General features: G+C 39.7%; 1 protein-coding gene and 1 long non-coding RNA gene across 5 annotated transcripts; both read left to right on the plus strand.

Moving 5' to 3' along the window:
* The first annotated feature begins 2,669 nt into the window (after positions 1-2,669).
* LOC118486731 (ethylene-insensitive protein 2-like) lies at positions 2,670-8,044 on the plus strand. 4 transcript variants are annotated; one of them, XM_035983394.1, is made up of 9 exons: positions 2,670-2,903; positions 3,488-3,559; positions 3,656-4,061; positions 4,147-4,233; positions 4,318-4,428; positions 4,515-4,730; positions 4,819-5,004; positions 5,090-7,360; positions 7,441-8,044. In XM_035983394.1, the coding sequence occupies exons 3-9, from the start codon at positions 3,813-3,815 to the stop codon at positions 7,795-7,797; spliced, it is 3,477 nt and encodes a 1,158-aa protein (XP_035839287.1). In that variant the 5' UTR covers positions 2,670-2,903; positions 3,488-3,559; positions 3,656-3,812; the 3' UTR covers positions 7,798-8,044. The 4 variants fall into 4 exon arrangements, with proteins under 4 accessions (XP_035839287.1, XP_035839286.1, XP_035839288.1 ...); XM_035983396.1 differs by lacking the exon at positions 2,670-2,903 and adding an exon at positions 3,162-3,179; XM_035983393.1 differs by having other exon boundaries at positions 3,488-4,061.
* Positions 8,045-19,488: 11,444 nt separating this feature from the next.
* Positions 19,489-20,269, plus strand: LOC110906128. The gene is made up of 2 exons (XR_002573683.2): positions 19,489-19,628; positions 19,870-20,269. It is a non-coding gene; the product is annotated as an uncharacterized LOC110906128 (long non-coding RNA).
* The last annotated feature ends 4,397 nt before the right edge of the window (positions 20,270-24,666 follow it).

The following is a 24,666-nucleotide window of genomic DNA, read 5'->3' on the forward strand; positions in this document are numbered from 1 at the left end:
TGGAACCATTAAGAATTTTACTAATGAGAAGATAGAAAAATGTGACACGTAATGATTTATCATTCAAAGGTTACCTCTTAACCATTCAGACTTGAGGTTACCTCTTATTTATTCAGAGGTTTTAAACCATTAAAAGGTAGCATCTGAATGGTCATTAAGAGACTACCAAACAACCCCTAAATTGGTTATTTTTTACAGACAGAATATCAATTAAAATTTACAACTTCCATTGTTTTATATAAAGAAAAATATAAAATAAATAAATATAATCTCTTTATGTTGTCGAAACTACACGATATCGTTTGAACAAACATATGATAATAATACATAGGATATAAATTACGAAAATTAAACTATAATGAATAAACTTGTGTCTTGAGGACAAGTGATTAATACAATTCGTTTAAAACATATTTAAAGACTATTATCTTTTATCCACATTAATTAATAGTTAAGAGTGCTAGCCTATTTGGTAGGAGAGATCTTAGGTTCAAATATAGCAAAAGTGAATAATTTATGATTATTGGTGTAATACAATAGTCGCAAGCTTTGCGGTTAAAAAAAAAAAAAGAGTTAAAGAGTGTTAGTATGCTATTAGTTATAAACGCACTAGTTCAGGAATAGCATTTGGTCTTAATGCGTGTAATCTCATGTGGAATAAAATGACATAGTGTTCACTAACCATAACAAAAGAGCCAAGCATTTTTTATTTTGTGAAACTAAACCAAGTAAGCAGAGAGTTCTTCTCTTTGTTTGATCGTCAAGTGAACCAAATGTTTTTCCCCTTCATATTTAGACATTCCACCATTCTCTCTCTTTAATCTAAGAGTAAATTATAAAAATCCTTCTTTATGTATGTTACTATTGCAAACTGTGTCCTTTGTCTTCAATAATTACAGAAAACGTACTCGATGTTTGTAAACATTTGCAAGTTATGTCCTTTAGCCCGAACTCAGTTAATTTTTTGTGCTTAAATATGACTAAATGGACCCCACGTGAGGGTATTTTTGTCATTTTACTCTCATGTGGGACCATTTAGTCATATTTAACCACAAAATGTGTGTCTGTGTTTCGGTTACTTGTACATACTACTTATAGCACGATTTGAAAATAAATATCGAGTCACCCAATTTAAACAAAACACTACCATACTTTTGCTAAAAAACTAAAACCATGGAAAAACCACCGCCTGGCGCGAATAAAAATTAAATCGTGCCAACTAATTAAAACAAAACACTATCATAGTTTTATAAAAAGAAAAAAAAACTAAAACGAATTTTACATTGGGGCAAAATCGTAATTTGACAAGAAAAAAAAAACAAAAACAATGACAAAAGTATAAATTTGAGCTGAAAGCAAAATCGCAATTTGACTTGAAGAAGGAAAAAATAAAACAAATGATGAAAGTGTAAATTTAAACGGGGCAAAATTGTAATTTGACTGGATTAATAAGTAAGTGTCAGGCAGCTGTGTGCCACTATTCCCCTCCATATGAAATCTATACATATAATAAAGTAAATCACATGAGGACACATGGCATTTTATGAGTTGATCTCAATTATTTTTTCCCTCTTAAATAAATAGATATAGATAATATTTTTTTAGTAAGATTCAAATAAAAGAAATATTATTTTAATACATGAATTTTATCTTTTTATCCTTTACTCTAAATAAATAGATATAGATTAGATCTCAAATAAAAAATATATTATTTTAATCCATAAACTTTATCTTTTACCATTTTGTTTTCCATTTATATTTATCATATCTTTGCTTTATAGTAGAGATTAATAAAATTCAATTATAATAAAATAAACATGTAAATAACTAATGGCTTTACTAACGTTTTAGACTTTCAATGTAAAAATATCAATAAAATATAAGTAATAATAAAATAAATATATAAGAACTAAAGTTGGTAGGCGTAATCCATACGAGTTTATTTTGTTTAGAATTTTTTTGAATTTTTTTATTGTTAGTTATTTTTACAAATTAATCATTTTTAATTGGTTGCTTTTATAGGCGAGATCGTATACTTCCGTATGGTAAGGGGATGCGACAACCGAGCGACAAACGAGCTGAGATACTTTTACTTTGTCATTAGACTTATGTAGTATGTATATGTAACTTTCTTTTATGCACGTTTAATTTTAGTTTCAATCAAGACCATTAAACATTCAAATTAGATAACAATGAGAATATTACAAATAAGACAACCAATGTGGTGTACTAAATTTTTTTTAGTGAAATCTGAATTATTCGTTGTATTTTTTTTTTTTACCTATCATATGGGTTTTTAAGTTTATTTTATTTATATTAAAATTATTTTTATTATTTTAATTAAAACCAAACAAATTCAAAGTATTTTCATTTGTTAAACCACGTGTACACGTGGGCTCTAACCTAGTGTTGTATATAAAATATAAAATATAAATATAGATAAATATAAATGTGGTCTAAAGTCTAAACTTAAGAATTTACATCCGTAAGGTAGACCGCTACATGCTAGTTGTATTAAAATAGACAAATGCATTTGTTTATAAAAAAGAAAACTTATATTATAAATGCTCCGTAAACAAAAACATAAGTTATTAGTACAAAATATTTATTTATTTCGCTGAATTCGATATACTCACTCGTGCCCTAAAAAGCTACTCTTTTTAAACTGCAAGTTGAAGAAATTCATTGCCACTTCTCTTTCTCATAGGCTCAGTTGCCTCCTTTCTTTCTCATCTTCTATATACATACACGCACTTGTATCTATACCCCCCTCTCTCTCTCTGTAACATCTTTTTCACTTCTTACAAACAATTCTTAAAACCCCAAATCTGATCTGATCTGCTCTGCTCTGAGCACATGACATATTCTTGGTTTTTTCTTAGCTTTCATCGGAACCCATAAAGGTAACATCAAGAAAGCAAGAAAGATGACATTTTTATGATAACAGCAACATTTAAACCCTATCTAATACGTATTTAATAGTACTTCCTGCTTGACTTTTATTCTCCTTCATGACGTTAGTTTGCTTGACTTTTATTGTATGAGTAGATAGATATCTCTATATACATATATATGCAATCCAATCAGATCCCATGCTTTGGTTTTGTGGGGTTTTCAACAATTAAATTTGGGATTTTTGTGTTTTATGATGGTGATGAAGATCTGGGCTGCTTCTAAAGGTTTTATACTTTCTTTTATGCTTTGTATAGAACCTTCATTGATTCATTTATGTAGGAATATCTGGATGTTTTAGTGATTTTTGTATATAAGTTCAAGAGGGATGCAACTATACAAGCCCATGAGTATGTCTGAATAATTTGTATATAAATTTCCAGCATAATTTTTAAATGCTTGATTACTTGGAAATCTTGTTTTTATGTTACTGTTTTTGTTTCTTGTTTAATTTAAATGTTTATAAAAAATATGTTGTTTACAAATAATTCTGTAATTGTTTAATGATGTTGTTTTGTGTTTTTTGTGAATTCAGGGATATTGGTGCAGTGCCAAATCGATCTTGATCAATCCGGCAAATCACAGAATGCTCGTGTGAAGGGCAAATGTAAATAGTTCAAAAACACTAAGAAAGTTGTTTTGATTGTGACAACTAGTGTCAAAATCTAACATCATTAACGGTTTTCATGTGACAAACAATCAGGACAGCACCTTCTGCTATGAATTTTCTTGTTCCAAATTAGGTGTTGTTGGATACATTAAATATTCTACTCAACAGTGCCGTTAGTGAATCTTGATCCGTTTACCAGTGAGAATGAGCAACTGAAAAATTCGATCTTTTTGTTACTAAAGTTTGTGAAATGGAATCTGAGGCCCTAATTGCAAAATCCCGATTAAACGTGTCACACCGATTGTTTCATGCTGTTGTACCGGTACTTTTTGTTGCAGTCACGTATGTTGATCCCGGAAAATGGGTTGCAGCAGTCGAAGGTGGGGCCCGTTTTGGTTACGATCTTATGATGCTGATGTTTGTTTTTAGTTTGGCTGCTGTCCTCTGTCAATACCTTTCAGCTTGTATCACTGTAGTCACCGGACGAGATCTTGCTCAGGTAGTTATTTTCATCTATTTACGCAATATAAACTTTCGGATTATTGGGCTTAATAAAGACGTAATCTTTCTTTCTTTTTCTGTAGATATGCAGCTCAGAGTACTCCCCGATCACGTGTATCTTTTTAGGGATTCAAGCCGAACTATCCATGATTGCGCTGGATCTTTCTATGGTAATCTACGCTTCTTTTCAACTTTTCATGGTTCTGTCGTTATTCTTGATTAACGTTGACGTATAAATGTACTTATCGTGATAGATTTTGGGCACCGCACATGCGCTTCACCTGATGTTCGGCATAAGCTTGTTCACTTGTGTCTTGTTTACTTCTTTGGATGTTTTTCTATTCCCTCTTTTCTCCGGTTTGTTGGTAAGCCCGTTATCTTATTTTCTTAATTCTTTATATATGAAACAACAATAACAACTAATTCAGTGTCGATTTACTCGTTATTTCAGGAGACTGGTAAAGCAAAGTTCATGTGTGTGTGTTTGGCAAGCTTTGCTTTACTTTCGTATCTGTTTGGTGTGCTAGTAAGTCAACCCGATACATCACTCGCAGTTAGTGGCGGTACGCTAATACAATTCAGCGGTGAAAGTGTTTTCGCATTGATCAGTCTTCTCGGTGCAAGCATTATGCCTCATAATTTCTATCTTCATTCATCTTTCGTGCAGGTACACGATACTTGCAGATTTCATTAAATTTGCCCGTATTTTTCGTCACCGGACTCTTTGACTAATCACGTTTTTGTTTCGTTTACAGCAAATGCAGGGGCTGGGACCGGTTTCAAAGGAAGCCGTGTGTCTCGATCATCTTTTTGCCATTTCTGGTGTTTTCAGTGGCATTTTCGTTGTAAATTACGTTCTGATGAACTCGGCTGCAAATGTTTTCTACAGTACCGGCCTTGATTTGCTTACGTTTCAAGATGCATTGTCGCTAATGGATCAGGTTTGGTGCTATAAACGAATCTACATTCCGAAACTATCCGTTTCGAGTAATCAACGTCTTAATCAAACTCATGATTTTTACGCAGGTATTTAGGAATCTGACCGGACCGTTCGCTTTAATGTTGCTTCTCCTGCTTTCTAATCACACCACTTCATTGACCTGGAAATTCAGTGGTCAACCCATCCTTGATAACTTCTTCAAAGTCAACATCCCGGGCTGGTTTCATCACTCCACAATCCGATCAATCGCCATTATTCCTGCACTCTTGTGTTCATGGCATTCTGGGGCCGAGGGTACATACCAACTACTAATCTTTACACAAATCATGATCGCCTTTTTGCTTCCGTCTTCCGTTATCCCTCTTTTCCGGATTGCAACATCAAGATCAGTAATGGGCGCGAACAAAGTTTCAAGCTTTGTCGAGTTTTTGGTGTTGATCACGTTTATCGGGATGTTTGGTCTAGCAGTTATATTTGTTATTGAAATGGTGTTTGGGAACAGTGATTGGGCAAGTAACATCAGATGGAACATCGGCGGTAGCCCGTATACTATACTTCTCGTGACTGCGTGCGTTTCGTTCTTTCTGATTCTTTGGCTTGTTGTAACCCCTTTGAAATCCGCAAGTTTGAGATCAGACGTTGTGCAAGAATCGTTAACGGAACATGATCGAGTTGAAGAATCCAGAGAAAAGAAAGTAACATCAGTCGCACCGAGTTTCGGGCCTGTGGAAATTATGGAATCGGATAAAGGGGTTCGGTTGACTACCATTGAAGAAAATTCATCCGAAACTGTAAATGTAAATTCATCGGCACCAGAGGAATCACCCGTATCGGTTTCAGCAGGTGAAGACTTGAAGAAGGAAGAACCTGAGTCGATCGAAAAGACGTTGAGAATCGATGGGAATTCGCACATGAAAGAGAAAGACGTTTGGCAGCCTGAAGAAGTGGTCAAAGTAGTGCCGGAAACGAACCATTTGGTCAGACCCGATGGTCCGGCGTCGTTTAAGAGTCTAGGTTTGAAACACGACGATGTAGGAAGTGGTACGGGAAGTTGGTCAAAGTTAGCTGGATTGGGGCGTGCTGCAAGGCGTCAGTTAGCTGCTGTTCTTGATGAGTTTTGGGGCCAGTTGTTTGATTTTCACGGGGAACCAACGCAAGAAGCGAAAGCGAGAAAACTCGATAAGTTACTAGGAATAGATTCTAAGGTGAATATGAATCCGAACTCAAAACCGAAGGCGTTAAAGGTGGACAACAAAAGTTTATTCGACTCTACGAGGCAGCAGAGTGTGCAAGCCCGTAGCCCATCGTCGTTGTTGTCAACACAAATGCAACTACTAGACGCATACGCACAACGGTCAAACCTCAATGCGATGGATGCCGGTGAGAAACGCTACCATAGCTTGCGGCTTCAGTCATCTTCCGGTGGTCTAAGAATCCCACAAGTTTCTAGTGGATACGATGATCAGCCGGCTACGGTTCATGGATATCAGATCAAGTCTTATATGAACCAAATAGAGCCTAAATCACCTTCACTTGGTTCAGCGAACTACAATGTTCCGTATTCTTTGACAAAGGGTCTGCAAAACGGGACCAGCCCGGCTAAGCCACCGGGCTTTCCGGATCCTGTGGTGTCTCGGAACAGCTCGATGCAACCCGAAAGAAGTTATTTGAATCAACCGGCTGAAACTATGCATAGTACCGTCAACGAGAAGAAATATTACAGCATGCCGGATATTTCAGGGCTCTCGCTTCCTCACCGGGGCGGAAGCGGAACTCTTGACCGGAAGATGCACGGGCTGTCTATGTATCCAGGCCCGTCGTATGGACCCAGGACTCCTTCGGGCTATGTGAGTCCATACCAGTTAAGTTCCGGGTCAGACACATGGTCCATTTGGTCTAGACAACCTTTCGACCAATACGGTGTTGCCGAAAAGGCCAACAACAGTAGGCTGAGCATAAACACGCAGGACACCGGATCTGCTGTTGATTTAGAAGCAAATATTTTGAAATCGTTGAGACTTTGTATCGTGAAGCTGTTGAAGCTTGAAGGGTCAGATTGGTTGTTTCAGCAGAATAGCGGTCTCGATGAGGACCTCGTGGATCGTGTAGCTGCTAGGGAGCGGTTTCTTTATGAAGTCGAGAGCGAGGAGATGAACGGGTCAGCTCATGCTGGTGACCCGGGTATGAAAATCGATCTCGTGACCTCTATTCCCAATTGCGGGGAAGGTTGTGTATGGCGGGCTGATCTCGTAACAAGCTTCGGTGTGTGGTGCATACACCGGGTTCTCGAGCTTTCACTCATGGAAAGCCGGCCGGAGCTTTGGGGGAAATATACGTACGTTCTTAATCGTCTTCAGGTAATATAGTTTTTAAGACATGAATTATTTTGTAGTCAATAATCAATATTGGTTAAGTTATTGTTGTTTTTTTTGTTTAGGGGATAATTGAGCTGGCGTTCTCTAAACCACGAGCCGCAATGAACCCGTGTTTCTGTCTTCAACTTCCGACTTCATACCAACAGCGAAGGGCGTCTCCGCCTATATCCGCCACCAGTCTACCGCCACCGGCAAAACAAAGCAAAGGGAAATGCACGACTGCAGCCAGTTTGTTGGACATAGTGAAGGATGTGGAGATTGCAATCTCTTGTAGAAAAGGTCGAACAGGTACTGCGGCTGGTGACGTGGCGTTCCCGAAAGGAAAAGAGAACTTGGCATCGGTTCTGAAGCGCTACAAACGCCGACTGTCGAACAAGCCAGCAGATGGATTGAACAAGCCGGTTTCTTATGGACTGTAATTGACTTGAGTTTTGGTTGACATTTGTGGGAGTCGAAAAGGAAACTCTTTTCGAGATGGATCATCTCCGTAGACGTCGTCTTCGCTATGTGATCTGTAAATTTTTTTCGTTGGCGACTCGAAGGTTTTCTTTGTTTTGTGTTATTTATTCGGGTATTGGCGGAATTATAAACAGAATTGGAAACAAGATTATGCAAAATCATAATTTTATAGCTATCTACTAAAGATAAAGCAAACTATACATGCTATCATTCATTCATTATATATCAATGGGAGATTGACTTCATGGGTCGAATTCGGAAAGAATAAGCACTTAACAACAGAACAAGAATATTAATGAAACACATAACGATTACGAAAAAGAAAACAAGGGCCTTAACGCTCCAAAATCCAAATGTAAGCGTCATGTTTCGGCTAGGCCCAGTTTTTGTATTTTTAAATTATTTAGAACAAAAGGTTGGCCTATTAAATACGAAAGGACATTATGATTATACCCTTATATGTATAAACCAGCAACATGAAATCGTACTAGATACATACAACTTTGTGTCGTGTTTTGTCATTGCGTTGTTCTATAAAACGATGTTACCGGACCGGAGACTGAAAAGATGACACGCGACTACAATTTAGGTTGCATTTATGTATGTGTAGATAATTTGATATAAAGAAACTCTGATATGCGAGCAAAAGCAGATACTTGATAAACTAGTTACGTATCACATGGCTAATATTATTATAGATATTAGTTACTTCGTGTATTTTTAAGAACTTTTTTATTGAAATTAACATCAACTAAATTTATTATCAAAAAGGAAGATAGTTTAGTCTATATAATAAAGGGAAAATAAATCAATAATAATATTATTCTAGCAAGAACTATGAATTGACTCTACTAATCTACTAGGATATGTTTGTCATGAAGCTTTTAGGGGCTTTTAAGAGCTTCAAGCTTTAAGATTTTAAGAAAAAACTCATACTCAATAAAAATCTTTGTTTGATTGAAGGAGCTTGAAGCTTTTAGGTTAGGAGCTTGAAACTTTTGGTTGAACGCTCCTACTAGTAGTGTTTAGAAGGAGCTACAAGCTTTTAGAGAAAAAATGACTATTTTAACCTTTAAAGATAATAAATTTTTTAATGCACAAACTTTTTAAATTTTTAGTTATGTCCATTTTGGTCATTTTATACATTTTATTAAAAGCTCCAGCTACTCTACTAAACACCAAATATATTTAAAAAGCTACAGCTACTAGCTAACAACTACAGCTACAAGCTAACAGCTTCCAGCCACCAGCTACCAGCTTCCAACCATCAGCCACCAACTACTTTTGCCAAACATACCCTATATGTAACTATTCCGTTTTTGAATTGGGTTGACTTTCCCTTCTAATGGATTTAGGGAGTGTTTGGCAACATCTGAATTAATAAGTGCTAAATTAGTAGAAGATCTGACCTGGTAAAAGACTCTGAACTAGCAACAGCTGTTTGGCTAATGTAACACCCCGTGTTTTCGAATGTCAAAGTCAAAGTCCAAGTCAACTTTGACTTCTTTGACTGTTAAGGTTTCTTTTTACCTTTTTGTATTATGTGGAGTAAGTGTTGTCTAATGAAGAGATCGAATGTTTAATCAATACGACCAATTTACGACTGTGAATAGTAGGAAGTAACAATGCGATAAAGTTAATCAATCAATAATCAAGCTAATCGATTCATCAATCAAACTCGAGACTCGAATTATGTGAACCCTGGTATTGTATTACGTGTGTGTGTGCCTTACGTGTTACTTGTGCGTGTTTATTTATATGTTTGGTGTGGTATTCAAGCGAATCAATCGAAAATCGAATCGAAACTCGAAAAGCAATCGAACTCAACCGAAACCGACATCGAAACGTGAAATGTAGATGCTTGTATGTAGATATAGTGATTGGGACTGAAAGTAATTTGACTAGGAACTCTAACGTATTCGTATCATCGTCTATCGAAATCGAAACATCGAAAATCGTCGCGAAATACTCAAAGTGGGTCGCGGATCGAACAGGAGGCATCCGGATCGAACAGGCCAACCGATCGGCTAGCATCTTCCTAGCCGATCGAGCAGCCCATTCGATCGGAGCTCCTGGCCGATCGACTGCCACTTTCCTCTTTTGGAGCCTATAAATAGGGCTGTCATTGTCACACTTTCCATTTTTGGAAAGCTCTGACCGAACCAGCCTTCTTCTTCACCTTTTCTCAGATTTCTCTCAACTCCGGTAAGTTTTCACTCTAATTCTTGTACGATTTTGATCATTGCATGATTCTACACCTTTCTATCTTTCAAAACTTGATTTTTAACCGTGAAATCACCAAGATCTAAGTGTTCTTGGGTGATGTCATCATGGTGTTCTTGAAGAACACCAAACTTTGGCCTCATTCAACCATGAATAGCTTAGATCTGACCGATTTCCACATAAACAAACTAAGATTCTTACAAATCTTAACATTTTTATGAATAATTTCCAACTGTCTTCAACCTTCTACACTCAAAACCTTAAAACCGGTAGAAACGGAGCTTGAACCGGCTAACTAATCATTCTAACAGTTAAGAAATTCAAGATTCAGATTCTATATACTAGGTTCACCGACGATGGGTTAAACTCTAAACCGACGTTCCGAACTGTTCACCGCCCGGACTTGGGTGATTCCTGTCCAAGCCGAAGAAACGAGTAGGGACGGAGGATATCATAGTTCAACTCGTTATCAAACTACCTCGATATGGCAACAAGTAATTAAACAGCCAAGAGTTAGACGAAAGGCCGACCAGGTCAGACTTGCTGGCCGAACGGCTAGGCTGTTCGAACAGCCCAGCCGATCGGACATACCAGCCGATCGGACATACCAGCCGATCGGCTAGCACATGGTCTCACTTTTCAAACTTCCTGAGGTATGGTATTGACGAAGTGATGTTCGATCGAATATGCTACTCGATTGGTAAACATTACTCTTCGGATCATGAGATACTATGCTTCAACACTTAATCGTTTTTACAACTCGTTCGTAGTATGGAATGCCAGCCGATCGAACAGTCCGTTCGATCGAGCGACATCCTGTTGAGCATCACTCTAAGGTTCCCAGCCGATCGGTTAAGCCGGCCGATCGAACGGACCGTTCGATCGATCGACCTGAAAGGTAAGGACATTTTTGTGTTCTCATATACTACAACGAAAAACTTCAAAAGTTCCAAATCCTCAAACACAAGCACACTAGAGGAAGAAACAATCCACTCGAATGGCCCAGCCGATCGAGCCTACCGGCCGATCGAACAGGACTGTCCAATCGGATATACCAGCCGATCGAACAGACCGTTCGATCGAACCTGTCGTTCGATCGACCAGCCTATTCGATCCATTCACACTTGTCTTATTTTCCACGTTACTCATTGTTGTGCTATCGAACTATTCAGGCTAACCCTACTCTCAGCGCTCCCTTCAATCCATAATCAATCACTGTGAGTATACTCGATCCCTTTTTGTTTTAGCACTTTTGGGTGTTACATACGTTGCTTATATCAAAACACAAACGATCACACTACTCAACTACTTGAACGCTAACCAATATGCATGTATTACGTGACTTAATGAATGCTTGTTGATTGTGTTTACACGTGGAATGCTGTCTACCTGCCTTAACGACGTAGTACTATAGTTTGGACTCAGCACCCGTTCACACGGGGGTTGTTAAGGACAATTACATGCGTGGATTACGGTGGTAATCATGTATTGCGAACCGTCTCGGACGGTCAACCCGCAGTCATTGGTATCGATAGGTTCATGTCGATAATTAACATGCTTCGTTTTCCTCTGTGTACGTGCTGGTTATGCGTAAACTATTCGAACTCTATATGCTATTATCAAACTTGTATGCTCACCTTTACATTTTATGTATTGACTTTATTTTAACGTATGTGACAGGTAATTAGGATGCTTATTTGCTAGGAAAGCAAGGCTAGAATAAGTTTCTAGAAGCCCCCAACAAATAGTTATCTGCCAAGAACAAGCATCTGAGGCATAGTTGTCTGTAGATCTTGTCCTCTGGCATTACAGCCAGAAAGTCAACAGAATAGGGGTCTAGAAGCAGATAAACAATTGCTGTAATAATATTTGAATCTGAGTTGTCGGAACGGAATTTCTTGTTTGGATGATTATCTGTAATGACATGTTTGTTTATTCGGGATACGGTATGGAACGTATCTTTAACTGGATTATATAAATAGTTGTTATGGAAACTTCTGAACAATCCGTTTCGCTCAGTGCCGTGCCCCGATGATTCCGCAATCGGTTGGGGTGTGACAGATTGGTACTAGAGCCATAACTATAGGGAATTAGGTTAGACACGACCTAGTTCGGGTCGCTGTCTTAGAAACCTAGGCTATAGTTAGGAACCAACAGACCCAGATTATGTGCTTTATCCTGCAATTCTTCACTATCACTGCACCCGAATTTCCAATTAAAGTTAAGCGATTTGGTTGGGAATAGGTGTGAAAGCCGCAAAACTCCTGACCAAATTGCCTGACTGATGCTGATTTCATCTATTTATTCATGTTTATCGCATTGTTTTCCAAAATGTATGAGGAGAATTTTCATCAAGACTAGGTGTGAAAACCGTGAACTCTCGACGAAATTATCTGCTCAACCTCCCTAAATTTTCTTAAAATAAGGAAGAAATTGCTAAGCCAAGGGATGAGACCCTAACCTTGGCAGTTTGTTCCGAATATTATTCCATCTCACCAAGGCATTTGACGGACTCCAACGACCTGAACTCACAAGTATGACCTAGGGAACGCGCGTGGAATGCCCAATAATCGAGGCAGAAACACGACCTCTAGAGTCGAAAATGATGACAAGTCTACTGTGAATAGTCGAGTTGCCTTGGGTAGTCGATGTCTAGTAGCCGCATACAATCTATCTCTCGATTTTATGTGTTTCAATTCTGAGAACCGCAGTCGCGTACTCGGATGATTCGTTGATTTTATGTGTTCCTGTGTGCTTTACCTGTTTACATGTTTATATTTTGGATATTATTCGATTTTACCGCCATTTCGATCAACACACACGACTCGTACTGTTATTCTATCCCCATTCGATCTCCAGTTGCTGCCATCCAGACGATATTATGCTATGTTATGCTATGCGACTAAGTTAGGCGAATACGATGCTATTCGATATGCTATACGAATGACACGCGAGCTTTGAATGATAGGATCTTGAGGCAGTCAGAATGCTATATGTGCTTATAGGGGAATTACGTGACATTACCTGCCTCTGTGATTTAGCGCGTATGTGCTTTCCGTGACTATGTGCTTCTGTGCTCTACTTGCTTTTGTGCTTTTGTGGTTATGTGGATTCTGTGCTTTTATGACTATGAGATTTCGAGATGTGTGTTTCGACGTGTTCCTAAGCTTTAGTAATCTAGACGTGTGAGGTGAGATTCGATTACGTTGTGTTGAGTCCTGTGACGATGTCTATTGCAGACCATGTCGTCGTCTGGATCACGTCAACGTCTGACCCACCAAGAAAAGAGAGACAGACGTCTCGCTGCTATCATCTCCAAATCCGTGGCGAAAGCTGTGAGTGAGGTGTATGAAAACGCTAGCAAGTCGTCGGAAGGATCTCATGCCGATACCCCTAAGGATTCCAGCAAGGCTGCCTTTAGCTTCAAGCAGTTTAAAGCATGCGGACCGAAGGAGTTCACCGGTGAGGATGGCCCTACTGCCATGTTTCATTGGTTCGACTCGGTCGAAGTCACCCTGCGACAAAGCGGATGCCCCGAAAATCTCCGCACTCTCAATGCTGCTGGCGTCTTCCAGTCCCGTGCTCTAGACTGGTGGACTGCTGAACGAAACAAGTGTGGGAATAATGCAGCTTACGAGCTGACATGGGAGGAACTGAAGGCAATCATTATCGACGAATTTTGCCCTCCCCATGAACGCCAAAAGCTGGAGGATAAATTTTGGGTCATCAAGCAGAAGGACGGAGACAACGCTGCTCTCACTGCTCGCTTCAAGCAGCTTAGTATCATATGTCCCGATCAAGTCAAGACTCCAGAGATGACCATCAAGAAGTATATCCGAGCTCTGCCAGACTGTGTAGCAGATTTTGTTCACGCCTCCAAGCCAGCAACGATCGAGGAAACCTACCTGCTAGCCGCTGAGATTAACGACAAGCGGGTAAAGGCCGGTTTCTGGGATAAGCAAACCAAGTCTCTACACCAAGCCACCGTAATGCCCACCGACTCATCTGCTCAACCCTCCAAGTCGTCGAGAAGGAAGAAGAAGCACAACAACAACAGCTCCAGCAACAAGAGCTGTGCTGCCGCAACCACCGTTGCTCCTCTTCAAGCTGTACCAGTTCAACAGCAGCAGCACCAGCGCTCAACTCCAGTGATCAATGCACCGCCAGCGAAGCGTGCATACATAGGCCCTCACCCACTCTGCCCGACATGCTCTTATCATCACCCAGTGGGTCTGGCTTGTCGTTTCTGCGCTCACTGCAACCTTTACGGTCATTTCACTACGAACTGTCGCTATGGTCCCCGTCAAGCCCCAGTTCAAGCCACTGTCAACCAAGCTCTACTCCCTGCCCCTCAAGGCCAACAAGCAGCTCAAGCACCAGCAGCCAATGCTCGAGTCTGCTTTGCATGTGGTGACCCTAACCACTTTGCAAACAGGTGCCCGAACAGGGTGGTTAAGTAAGAGCCCCAGCAGCAACAACCACAACAGCAGCCTCAGCAACAGCAGCCAGCAGCCCATGCCCGAACCTTCAACATCAATGCCCGTCAGGCTCAGGCGGATAACAACGTGGTTAATGGTACGTTCCTTGTGAATGGTATTTATGCATCATGTTTGTTTGATACTGGAGCCGATAACTGCTTTGTGTCGTTTGAATTCGAGAAGCTCCTTAGTCGTAAGCGCTCTTATCTGTCCTCGTCATTCGAAGTCGAAGTCGCTACGGGAAGAACTATTGCCGTTAATTCAGTACTCCGTGATTGTACTCTCGAACTCAACAATCACATCTTTCCAATCGACCTTATTCCAATGCAACTCGGAAGCTTTGACGTCATAATAGGCATGGACTTTCTTCGCGAAAACCATGCTGAAGTTGTGTGTTTCGAAAAGATGATTCGATTCTCGCTCGCGAATGGTGATCTATTGTGTGTGTATGGTGAAACAGCGTTGAAGGGTCTCAAGCTCATGTCTTGTATTCAAGCCAACAAGTATCTCCGCAAGAATACCGAGCCTTCTTAGCCAACATTGTAGTAGCGGAGAAGGAAAAGAAAAAGAAAGTTGAAGTCAAAGACGTTCCAATGGTTCGTGAATTTCCTCAGGTGTTCCCTGACGATCTCCCCGGACTACCACCAAGTCGTGATATCGACTTCCGCATCGACCTCATTCCTGGAGCTAACCCCGTTGCCAAAGCCCCTTACCGACTCGCACCTTCCGAAATGAGGGAACTCTCGAACCAACTCCAGGAATTACTCGAAAAAGGCTTTATTCGCCCAAGCACCTCTCCCTGGGGCGCGCCAGTCCTCTTCGTCAAAAAGAAGGATGGATCGTTCCGGATGTGCATCGATTATCGGGAATTGAACAAGCTAACCATCAAGAACCGATACCCCTTGCCTTGAATCGACGATTTGTTTGATCAGCTACAGGGTGCATCATGTTTCTCTAAAATCGATCTGTGTTCAGGATATCATCAGCTACGGATTCAAGAGGAAGACATTCCTAAAACCGCTTTTCGAACCCGTTATGGCCATTACGAATTTGTTGTTATGCCCTTTGGTCTAACCAACGCACCCGCGGTTTTTATGGATCTGATGAATCGCGTGTGTAAGCCTTACCTTGACCGTTTCGTCATCGTGTTCATCGACGATGTCTTGATTTATTCCAAAACGAAAACCGCACACGCGCAACATCTACGTTTGGTTCTCGAGTTACTCCAGGGGAATCAACTCTACGCCAAATTCTCCAGTGCGAATTCTGGTTGGAGGAGGTTTAGTTTCTGGGTCACATTGTGCATAGCCAGGGTATCCATGTCGATCCCGCGAAGATTGAAGCCGTCAAAAGCTGGATTACGCCTAAGAACCCGTCTGAAGTTCGTTCTTTTCTCGGACTCGCGGGCTATTATCGACGATTCATTGAAGGATTCTCCAAGATCGCTGTGCCACTTACCGCTCTTACTCATAAGGACATGCCTTTTGTGTGGGGAAACGCACAAGAGACTGCCTTTTAAACCCTCAAGCATATGCTGTGCAACGCTCCGATTCTTACGCTGCCCGACGAAAGCGACAACTTCATTGTCTACTGTGATGCTTCTAACCTTGGTCTCGGCTGTGTCCTCATGCAGCGAGACAAGGTTATAGCCTACGCATCTCGTCAGCTCAAGATCCACGAGAAGAACTATACAACCCATGACCTCGAGCTAGGCGCGGTTGTCTTTGGATTGAAGATTTGGCGACACTACCTGTATGGCACTAGGTGTACGATCTACACTGATCACAGGAGTTTACAACACATCTTTAATCAGATAGAGCTTAATATGCGTCAACGCCGATGGATAGAACTTCTCAACGATTACGACTGTGAGATCCGTTATCACCCAGGCAAGGCGAATGTGGTTGCCGACACACTCAGCAGAAAGAGTTACGTGCTCAGTATCCGAAACATCCAAGCCCAGCACAACCTCGAGACCCTTATCCGCGAAGCTCAACATGCTTGCTTTAACGAGCGTACACTAAAGAAAGAAAGGATCTATCACGATGGAGCTCAGTTGGTAAGCAAATCAGATGTGATATTCTATTTTCTGGACCGAATTTGGATCCCAAGGCGGACCGATTTGCGAAAGGTTATCATGAATGAAGCCCACAAATCCCGGTATTCTATTCATCCCGGCACAGATAAGATGTACCAGGACCTACGCTATAAGTACTGGTGGCCGGGCATGAAACGAGATATCGCCCTATACGTTGGAAGTTGCTTAACTTGTGCAAGAGTCAAGGCTGAACATCAAAGACCTTCTGGCTTACTCGAACAACCGCCGTTACCTATATGGAAGTGGGAGAGTATAGCTATGGATTTCATAACAAAACTCCCGCTCACGCCATCAGGTCACGACAGTATTTGGGTCATAGTCGATCGTCTAACGAAATCAGCCCACTTTTTGCCGATACGAGAAGACTACAAGGTGGAACGACTAGCCCAAATCTACACCGACGAGATCATTCGTAATCATGGTACGCCTCGTGACATCATTTCAGACCGTGACGCTCGGTTCACTTCACGATTGTGGGAAACGTTTCAAGCGGCCCTTGGTACGTCGCTTAATCTGAGTACTGCATTCCATCCTTAAACCGACGGACAGACTGAAAGAACGATTCGTACTCTTGAAGACATGCTCCGAGCGTGTGTCATAGATTTTGGTGGTAGTTGGAACAAACACCTGCCATTGGTGGAATTCTCGTACAATAACAGCTATCATGCCAGCATCCAAATGGCACCTTTCGAGGCTTTGTATGGTAGAAGATGTCGATCGCCTATTGTGTGGCACGAGATCGGTCACTCGCAACTAACCGGTCCCGAGATTCTACAAGAAACGACTGACAAAATACACCAGATTCGAGACAACTTGGTGAAAGCTCGAAACAGACAAAAAAGTACGCCGATAGAAGACGCAAGCCCCTGGAATTTGAAGTTGGTGACTACGTACTCCTAAAGGTATCACCTTGGAAGGGTGTAGTCCGATTCGGCAAGAAAGGGAAACTCGCACCTCGATATGTTGGACCTTTTAGGATTCTGGAAAGAATCAGAAAAGTCGCCTACAGACTCGAACTACCGGAGGAACTCAGTAACGTCCACCCGACTTTCCACGTCTCTAACCTCCGAAATTGCCTTGCTGATCATGATCTAATCGTACCACTCGACGATCTTCAGGTCAACGAAAAGTTACACTTCGTGGAAAAGCCTGTCGAAATCATGGATCGCCAAACCAAGCAACTCAGGCGCGAAATACTCAAATTTGACTAGGAACTCTATCGTATTCGTATCATCGTCTATCGAAATCGAAACATCGAAAATCGTCGCGAAATACTCAAAGTGGGTCGCGGATCGAACAGGAGGCATCCGGATCGAACAGGCCAGCCGATCGGCTAGCATCTTCCTAGCCGATCGAGCAGCCCATTCGATCGGAGCTCCTGGCCGATCGACTGCCACTTTCCTCTTTTGGAGCCTATAAATAGAGCTGTCATTGTCACACTTTCCATTTTTGGAAAGCTCTGACCGAACCAGCCTTCTTCTTCACCTTTTCTCAGATTTCTCTCAACTCCGGTAAGTTTTCACTCTAATTCTTGTACGATTTTGATCATTGCATGATTCTACACCTTTCTATCTTTCAAAACTTGATTTTTAACCGTGAAATCACCAAGATCTAAGTGTTCTTGGGTGATGTCATCATGGTGTTCTTGAAGAACACCAAACTTTGGCCTCATTCAACCATGAATAGCTTAGATCTGACCGATTTCCACATAAACAAACTAAGATTCTTACAAATCTTAACATTTTTATGAATAATTTCCAACTGTCTTCAACCTTCTACACTCAAAACCTTAAAACCGGTAGAAACGGAGCTTGAACCGGCTAACTAATCATTCTAACAGTTAAGAGATTCAAGATTCGGATTCTATATACTAGGTTCACCGACGATGGGTTAAACTCTAAACCGACGTTCCGAACCGTTCACCGGCCGGACTTAGGTGATTCCTGTCCTAGCCGAAGAAACGAGTAGGGACGGAGGATATCATAGTTCAACTCGTTATCAAACTACCTCGATATGGCAACAAGTAATTAAACAGCCAAGAGTTAGACGAAAGGCCGACCAGGTCAGACTTGCTGGCCGAACAGCTAGGCTGTTCGAACAGCCCAGCCGATCGGACATACCAGCCGATCGACCGGGCCAGCCGATCGGCTAGCACATGGTCTCACTTTTCAAACTTCCTGAGGTATGGTATTGACGAAGTGATGTTCGATCGAATATGCTACTCGATTGGTAAACATTACTCTTCGGATCATGAGATACTATGCTTCAACACTTAATCGTTTTTACAACTCGTTCGTAGTATGGAATGCCAGCCGATCGAACAGTCCGTTCGATCGAGCGACATCCTGTTGAGCATCACTCTAAGGTTCCCAGCCGATCGGTTAAGCCGGCCGATCGAACGGACCGTTCGATCGATCGACCTGAAAGGTAAGGACATTTTTGAACGCTCCTTCTAGTAGCGTTTAGAAGGAGCTACATGCTCTTAGAGAAAAAAAATAACTATTTTAACCTCTAAATATAATGAACTTTTTAATGCACAAACTTTTTAAATTTTTAGTTATGTACATTTTGGTCATTTTATGCATTTTATTAAAAATTCCACCTACTCTGCCAAACACCAAATATATCTAAAAAGCTACAGCTACTAGCTATCAGCTACCAGCTTTCAGCCATCAGCTATCAGCTTTCAACCACCAGCCAGCCATCAGCTACTTTTGCCATACATACCCTTAATGGAATCTACCAATCAGTCCCTTTATTCACTTAATCATTTAGTCCAGTAAGTTTGTAGCCCAATACAATAAAGCCCAACATATTGAAGTCCGTTTACTTATGAAATACGAAAGCTAAGAATATTTTGAGGAAAAAGAAAAGAAACCGGTTAACACCGCAGGTCCAGTTCACAAGCATCTTTACTTCACAATTCCTCCACTCTCTCTCTCTCTCTCTTGATCGATCTCATCTCGCTCTCTCAGTTCCGGTGCTCGTTAAGGTACGACTTAATTAATTTTCATATTCTATTAATCCAAGGTGTGTTTTGTGTGAATCAATTGGTTAGTTTCACTTTCGTCCCTAACTTCTGCTTTTCCTGCCTGCACACTCTTTGATTGATTACTTGATATAGAAGCGAAATTGTGCTGTGATCCAAACACAAAATATTGATTTTACTCGTTTAGTATATCTTTGTAAAGTTTAGGATTGCTGTATTAATATTAGCTAATTGATTTTGAAAGATCTTTGGAAGAAGAAATTAAAGAGGTGAGGTGAGGTGATGGGGTATATCATCGTGATATCGTTACCTATGATACTACTGTTGTTGATCGCGGCTATTGGGTGTTATCTTTTTGGAAAATCTCGTGGTCGTACAGAAGCCACAATTCCTCAATACTATGGACCTCCTGCACCGCCACATGGTGTTCACCTTCAATCCCCCAACAATAAATAAATAACGTTTGTAACATTCGTAAATGTTGTCATCATAAAGTTGTTACACCTTTAAGTCTTATGTTGTTTATACGTACTAATGGGATTTTTATACGTTTTTTTATTTTAGTTTACACAGTCTGATGGGTAAATGTTTTGTTTTGGTTTCACAATGGAATTATATTGTATTTATGGTTGGTGTTTTTCTAATACATTGTTTTTGTAAGGACTAATTAGGGAAATGAATCAATCAATAACGTTGATTAAATTCATTTTTTTTTTCATAAATATTATTGACTTTTTTATATCAATGAAAACATGACATGTGAGTTGTGACATCTTTTGGCTCATTGGACACAACTTACGCTTATTATGTTAACGAATAAGAGAATAACATATTTGATACAACTTATGTGGGATTATGAGTTATGACTGATTGCGGACCATTTATACGAGCTCAAATAATTTACCTATATTGGTGAACCATTAGGCACAATTTACGATTACTCTAAACTAACCAATTGTGGACAATTTACGTTGGGCACAAATTATGTTTTTTCTTTAATTCTTAGGCTTAGCTCTAGGGTTGGAAACGAACCGAACATTCAGCGAACAGTTCGTAAACTGTTCGGCGGGAAGTTCGTTTATGTTTGTTCGATTAGCTTAGCGAACGAACATGAACAAAAAAATTCGTTCGGTTAGCTTAGCGAACGAACACGAACATAGGTCTCGTTCGTTTGACTGCGTTCATGAACGTTCGGTAATATGTTCGGTTACGTTCGTCCGTGTTCATTTGATTATATTAAATAATAATAAATAATAAATCTTTTATCTAAACATATTGAAAACTTGAAACCCTATTTATTCTAAGTTAGCTAAAATTTGGACATGCTAAGACATTTTTGGGGATAATTATGTCTAAGTTAGTTAAAGTTGATTCATCGTTTGGTGGTGTATTAGACTTTTTGTGTTTTGATTTATCATTTGATGGATGTATTTAACTACTTATATCCAATGTTTAAGGATAACAATATTTTTATTTTTTTATTTTCAAGTTAAATGTTCGTTTGCGTTCTTTTTTATTTGCTTGCGTTCGTTTGTTTGTTTTCGTTTGCGTTCGTTTGTGTTCGAGACCAGTGTTCACGAACTGTTCGTGAACAACTGAATTTCCTTAACGAACGAACATGAACATAAACTTATGTTCGGTATGCGTTCGCGAACATGTTAATTTCCTTAACGAACGAACATGAACATGGCCTTGTTCGTGTTCGTTCGGTTCGTTTACAGCCCTACTTAGCTCTATACAGATCTCTAACCGACACCTTAACGTCACATCACCATATCCTTTTTAGTCCCTCACCTACGTTGTACCCATCCACGATCCTCACCCTTTTTCATTATTTTAAACTTAAATAAAGAGGAGAGAGAGACCACGACGTAGCGTTCCTTACCCCCCATGACACTTCACATCAGCTCTCCCAAGGAGCTCGAGGAGACCATAACACCCAGGCTATTAGGTTTTGATCATCTTATCACACGTTGAAACATGACCTTGATAGTTGTACTTCAACTTTAGTTTGATTATGTCTTATTGCTGGAAGTAAAATTGATTTTTTCAGTTATTTGTAGAAACAAAATTTCTTACATAGTAATTTTAGGATTTAGTGAAAACTTAATGATATTATCGTGGTTATTTGATTTATTTCGCCCAAATCAACATAATTTGTGAATAGGCATCGACCTTCCTTCAAACATCTTTTTAATGACCAACTAAAGGTTCCAAAAGGTGGCGATTAAATTGAAATGGCAAACCTTCTTCATCTTGTTCGACTTTTTCCAATGCTCAACATTCTCCAACAGGGCTTTGATTGAGGAGTTCAACCCTGGAATGGGGAAGCCCATCCAAACCGTAGCTGTTAAAAGCAACCACTTCTTGCGTCTAGGCCCATTTTCGAGACGAGGCAATTGCGCTTTAATTCTCCAGGTGATAATTCAAGCGTAGATTCCGATGAGAATCCTAGATTCCGGAGAGTTGCCGGCAAGATTCCAACCAGATTTCTACTTTTCTACACTAATTCAATAATATTTTAGAACTTTGAGAATAAATAGATGATATTAAATGTTATATAACTAGTGTTTAACCCCCGCGTTGCGGGAGCATAGGTTGTAATATCGTGCTAAATAGTTTGCAAACATCGTGCTTTTTTGACGCCTTGCGCCTAGATCCTAGGTGAGGCCTATGCGCCTAGATCCCAGGTGAGGCCTATGCGCCTAGGCCTTTGATGACTATGATCCAAACACAAACACTCCACCAAATCGCCCTAGCATAATGGCATGAGACCAGAAGATGATCTGCGTGGTTCTCGTTGTTAATATTGCATAAGGAGCAAACCTTATGGAGTAGAGGCAATCCCCTTTTACTCAAGGCGTGCATGGTAGCTAGCTATCCAATCTTCTTGGGCTCTCCACACAAAAAAAGTCGGGCCTTAGGAAGGGCCCAAGCATTCCATCTATAAATCTATAATGAACCATAGGGGCTAAAGAAACCATGGCCTCTTCTATTCTCCATCTTATTTAGGTTGTGATCGAATCATTTGCACCCATTCAGTGATCAGAAGTATGTTTAAAAGAAACATTGAGAGACAAATTCCAAAAGCAACCTAAGTTGGTCTCGGATCGAGTTAGGCCACTGCTCAACCGGAGATTTCCAACTTTAACACCAATAAATTCTAAATTCTGGGAACCTAACTCATCATAGCAATTTGTGACTTTAGCTCTTTTTTGGTTTGACAACCATTGTAAATTTTCACCCTTGTATGCCACATATTGAGCCAAAACAGATTCTTATTACCGGACCCCAACTCACACCTCAAAATATTAATCATCTCTAAACTGATCTTCTGGAAGTCTCCCTAATTTGACATAATATTCTTCCAACACCAGTAAAGTTTGACTTGAATGAAATGGCTTTTTTACACCTCGGCCCGACATGAATCACTTCCACAACCTTAGCCTACAACCGGCTATTATCATCCTTATACCTACTCCACCATTTAGCAATTAGAACCATATTCATCTCCTTAATACTCCCAAGACCGACGCCCCATTTGGATTTAGCTCTCATGACTCGATTCCAAGCTATCCACCTAATTTTGTTATTCGACCCGTTGTAACCCTATATGAATCTTCTCCTGATACCTTCTAAGTTTTTACGTGTCAATTACTTTAAACGGGGCTCTGAAAAGAGACAATAATAGATGTTACTGATGTCCACGAGTCAAAAGACGTCACTCATCTTTGTTGGAAAAAAGTGAATGCCTATGAAAAGTTAATTTGGTTGATCTTCTTTTATTCATTTTATTCGTAACTTGTTTGTTTTAATGATTTTACATTGAATTTACGATTTTATGAAAAAAAAATAATAATAATTATTATTTTGTGGAAAAAGTATATATAAGCTCTAGTGAAATGAGATTGTGGCCCAAAGTAGACCCAAATAAATTTATAAGTGTGACCCAGATAAACCAATAGTTACAAGCATGGTACTATATTAAATAATTAATAACTAGTACTAAGCCCCACCGGTGGGGTGTAAAACTGTTTCAAATAGTACCAAAGTCATGCCACCGCCAACAACCAGCACGTATTAATGTGAAGAAATTAGATTGTAAAGTAAAACATAAAAAATAATAACTAACTCGACTTTGTACCCACTCGTTGCGGCGAACCTGTTATGTTAAACGGGAAAAACGACGTAAAATCGGTGAGCCATACACGTACGTTGCGTCGTGTTAACTCAAATTTAGAATGAAGTGTTAAACGAAATATAATAACGTTGAACCACACACGTATGTTACACTGTATTAACTCGTAAAATTTAGAACGAAACGTAAAACAAAATTTTTACGAAATATGATAAGTATATGGGACCAAAGTTAAAAATAAAAAAAAATTGTAAGATTAAATTGCAAATGATGAAAACTTTTAGATTAAAAGTGAAAAATTAAATAATTTTGGATTAAAGTGTAAAATCAATTTTTTATTGAAAACATCCCTAAACATGGTATACAACATTCAATGCATAAACATATTAGAAATTTATAATATATAAATGTAAATTTCATAGTGACTACTAAAAGTGGAACACAGGTAGACCAATAGTTACAAGCATGGTACTATATTAAATAATTAATAATTTCACGGTGAGTGACAAACTTGAATTGACGATTTAGTGATTTGATTTGAGTGAATCTTTCAAACCTTTGAATCTTTGATAATGAGTACTCTTATATTTTAGGGAGAGAAAAAAAAAGTAAAGGTAAAGTTGTGAATGTAGACATAAAAGTGACACGTGGCTTCAAAATAACAATGTACAAACAATATTACTTAACATACAACATACAATAGCACAAAACATATGTCATGCATAGACAGGGGTGTTTAAAACCGGATATCCGAAATATCCGAAAACTTTTAAAATCACTATCCGAATCCGAATTCGAAATTTTGGATTCGGGTATCGGATAATTCGGACCGGATTTTACAGATACGGATAGTTTAGAACACCCTTGTAGACAATGTTTTCATAACCGGACCGCACATCGAAC

Source organism: Helianthus annuus, chromosome 14, assembly GCF_002127325.2.
Source record: "Helianthus annuus cultivar XRQ/B chromosome 14, HanXRQr2.0-SUNRISE, whole genome shotgun sequence".
NCBI classification, from domain to species: domain Eukaryota; kingdom Viridiplantae; phylum Streptophyta; class Magnoliopsida; order Asterales; family Asteraceae; genus Helianthus; species Helianthus annuus.

Excerpts from the sequence above, each read along its gene's own strand:
- LOC118486731 (XM_035983393.1), top strand. The coding sequence starts at position 3,813 with ATGGAATCTGAGGCCCTAATTGCAAAATCCCGATTAAACGTGTCACAC. Across the intron at positions 4,234-4,317 it reads TTGCGCTGGATCTTTCTATG|ATTTTGGGCACCGCACATGC; the intron begins GTAATCTACGCT and ends TTATCGTGATAG. Across the intron at positions 5,005-5,089 it reads CATTGTCGCTAATGGATCAG|GTATTTAGGAATCTGACCGG; the intron begins GTTTGGTGCTAT and ends ATTTTTACGCAG.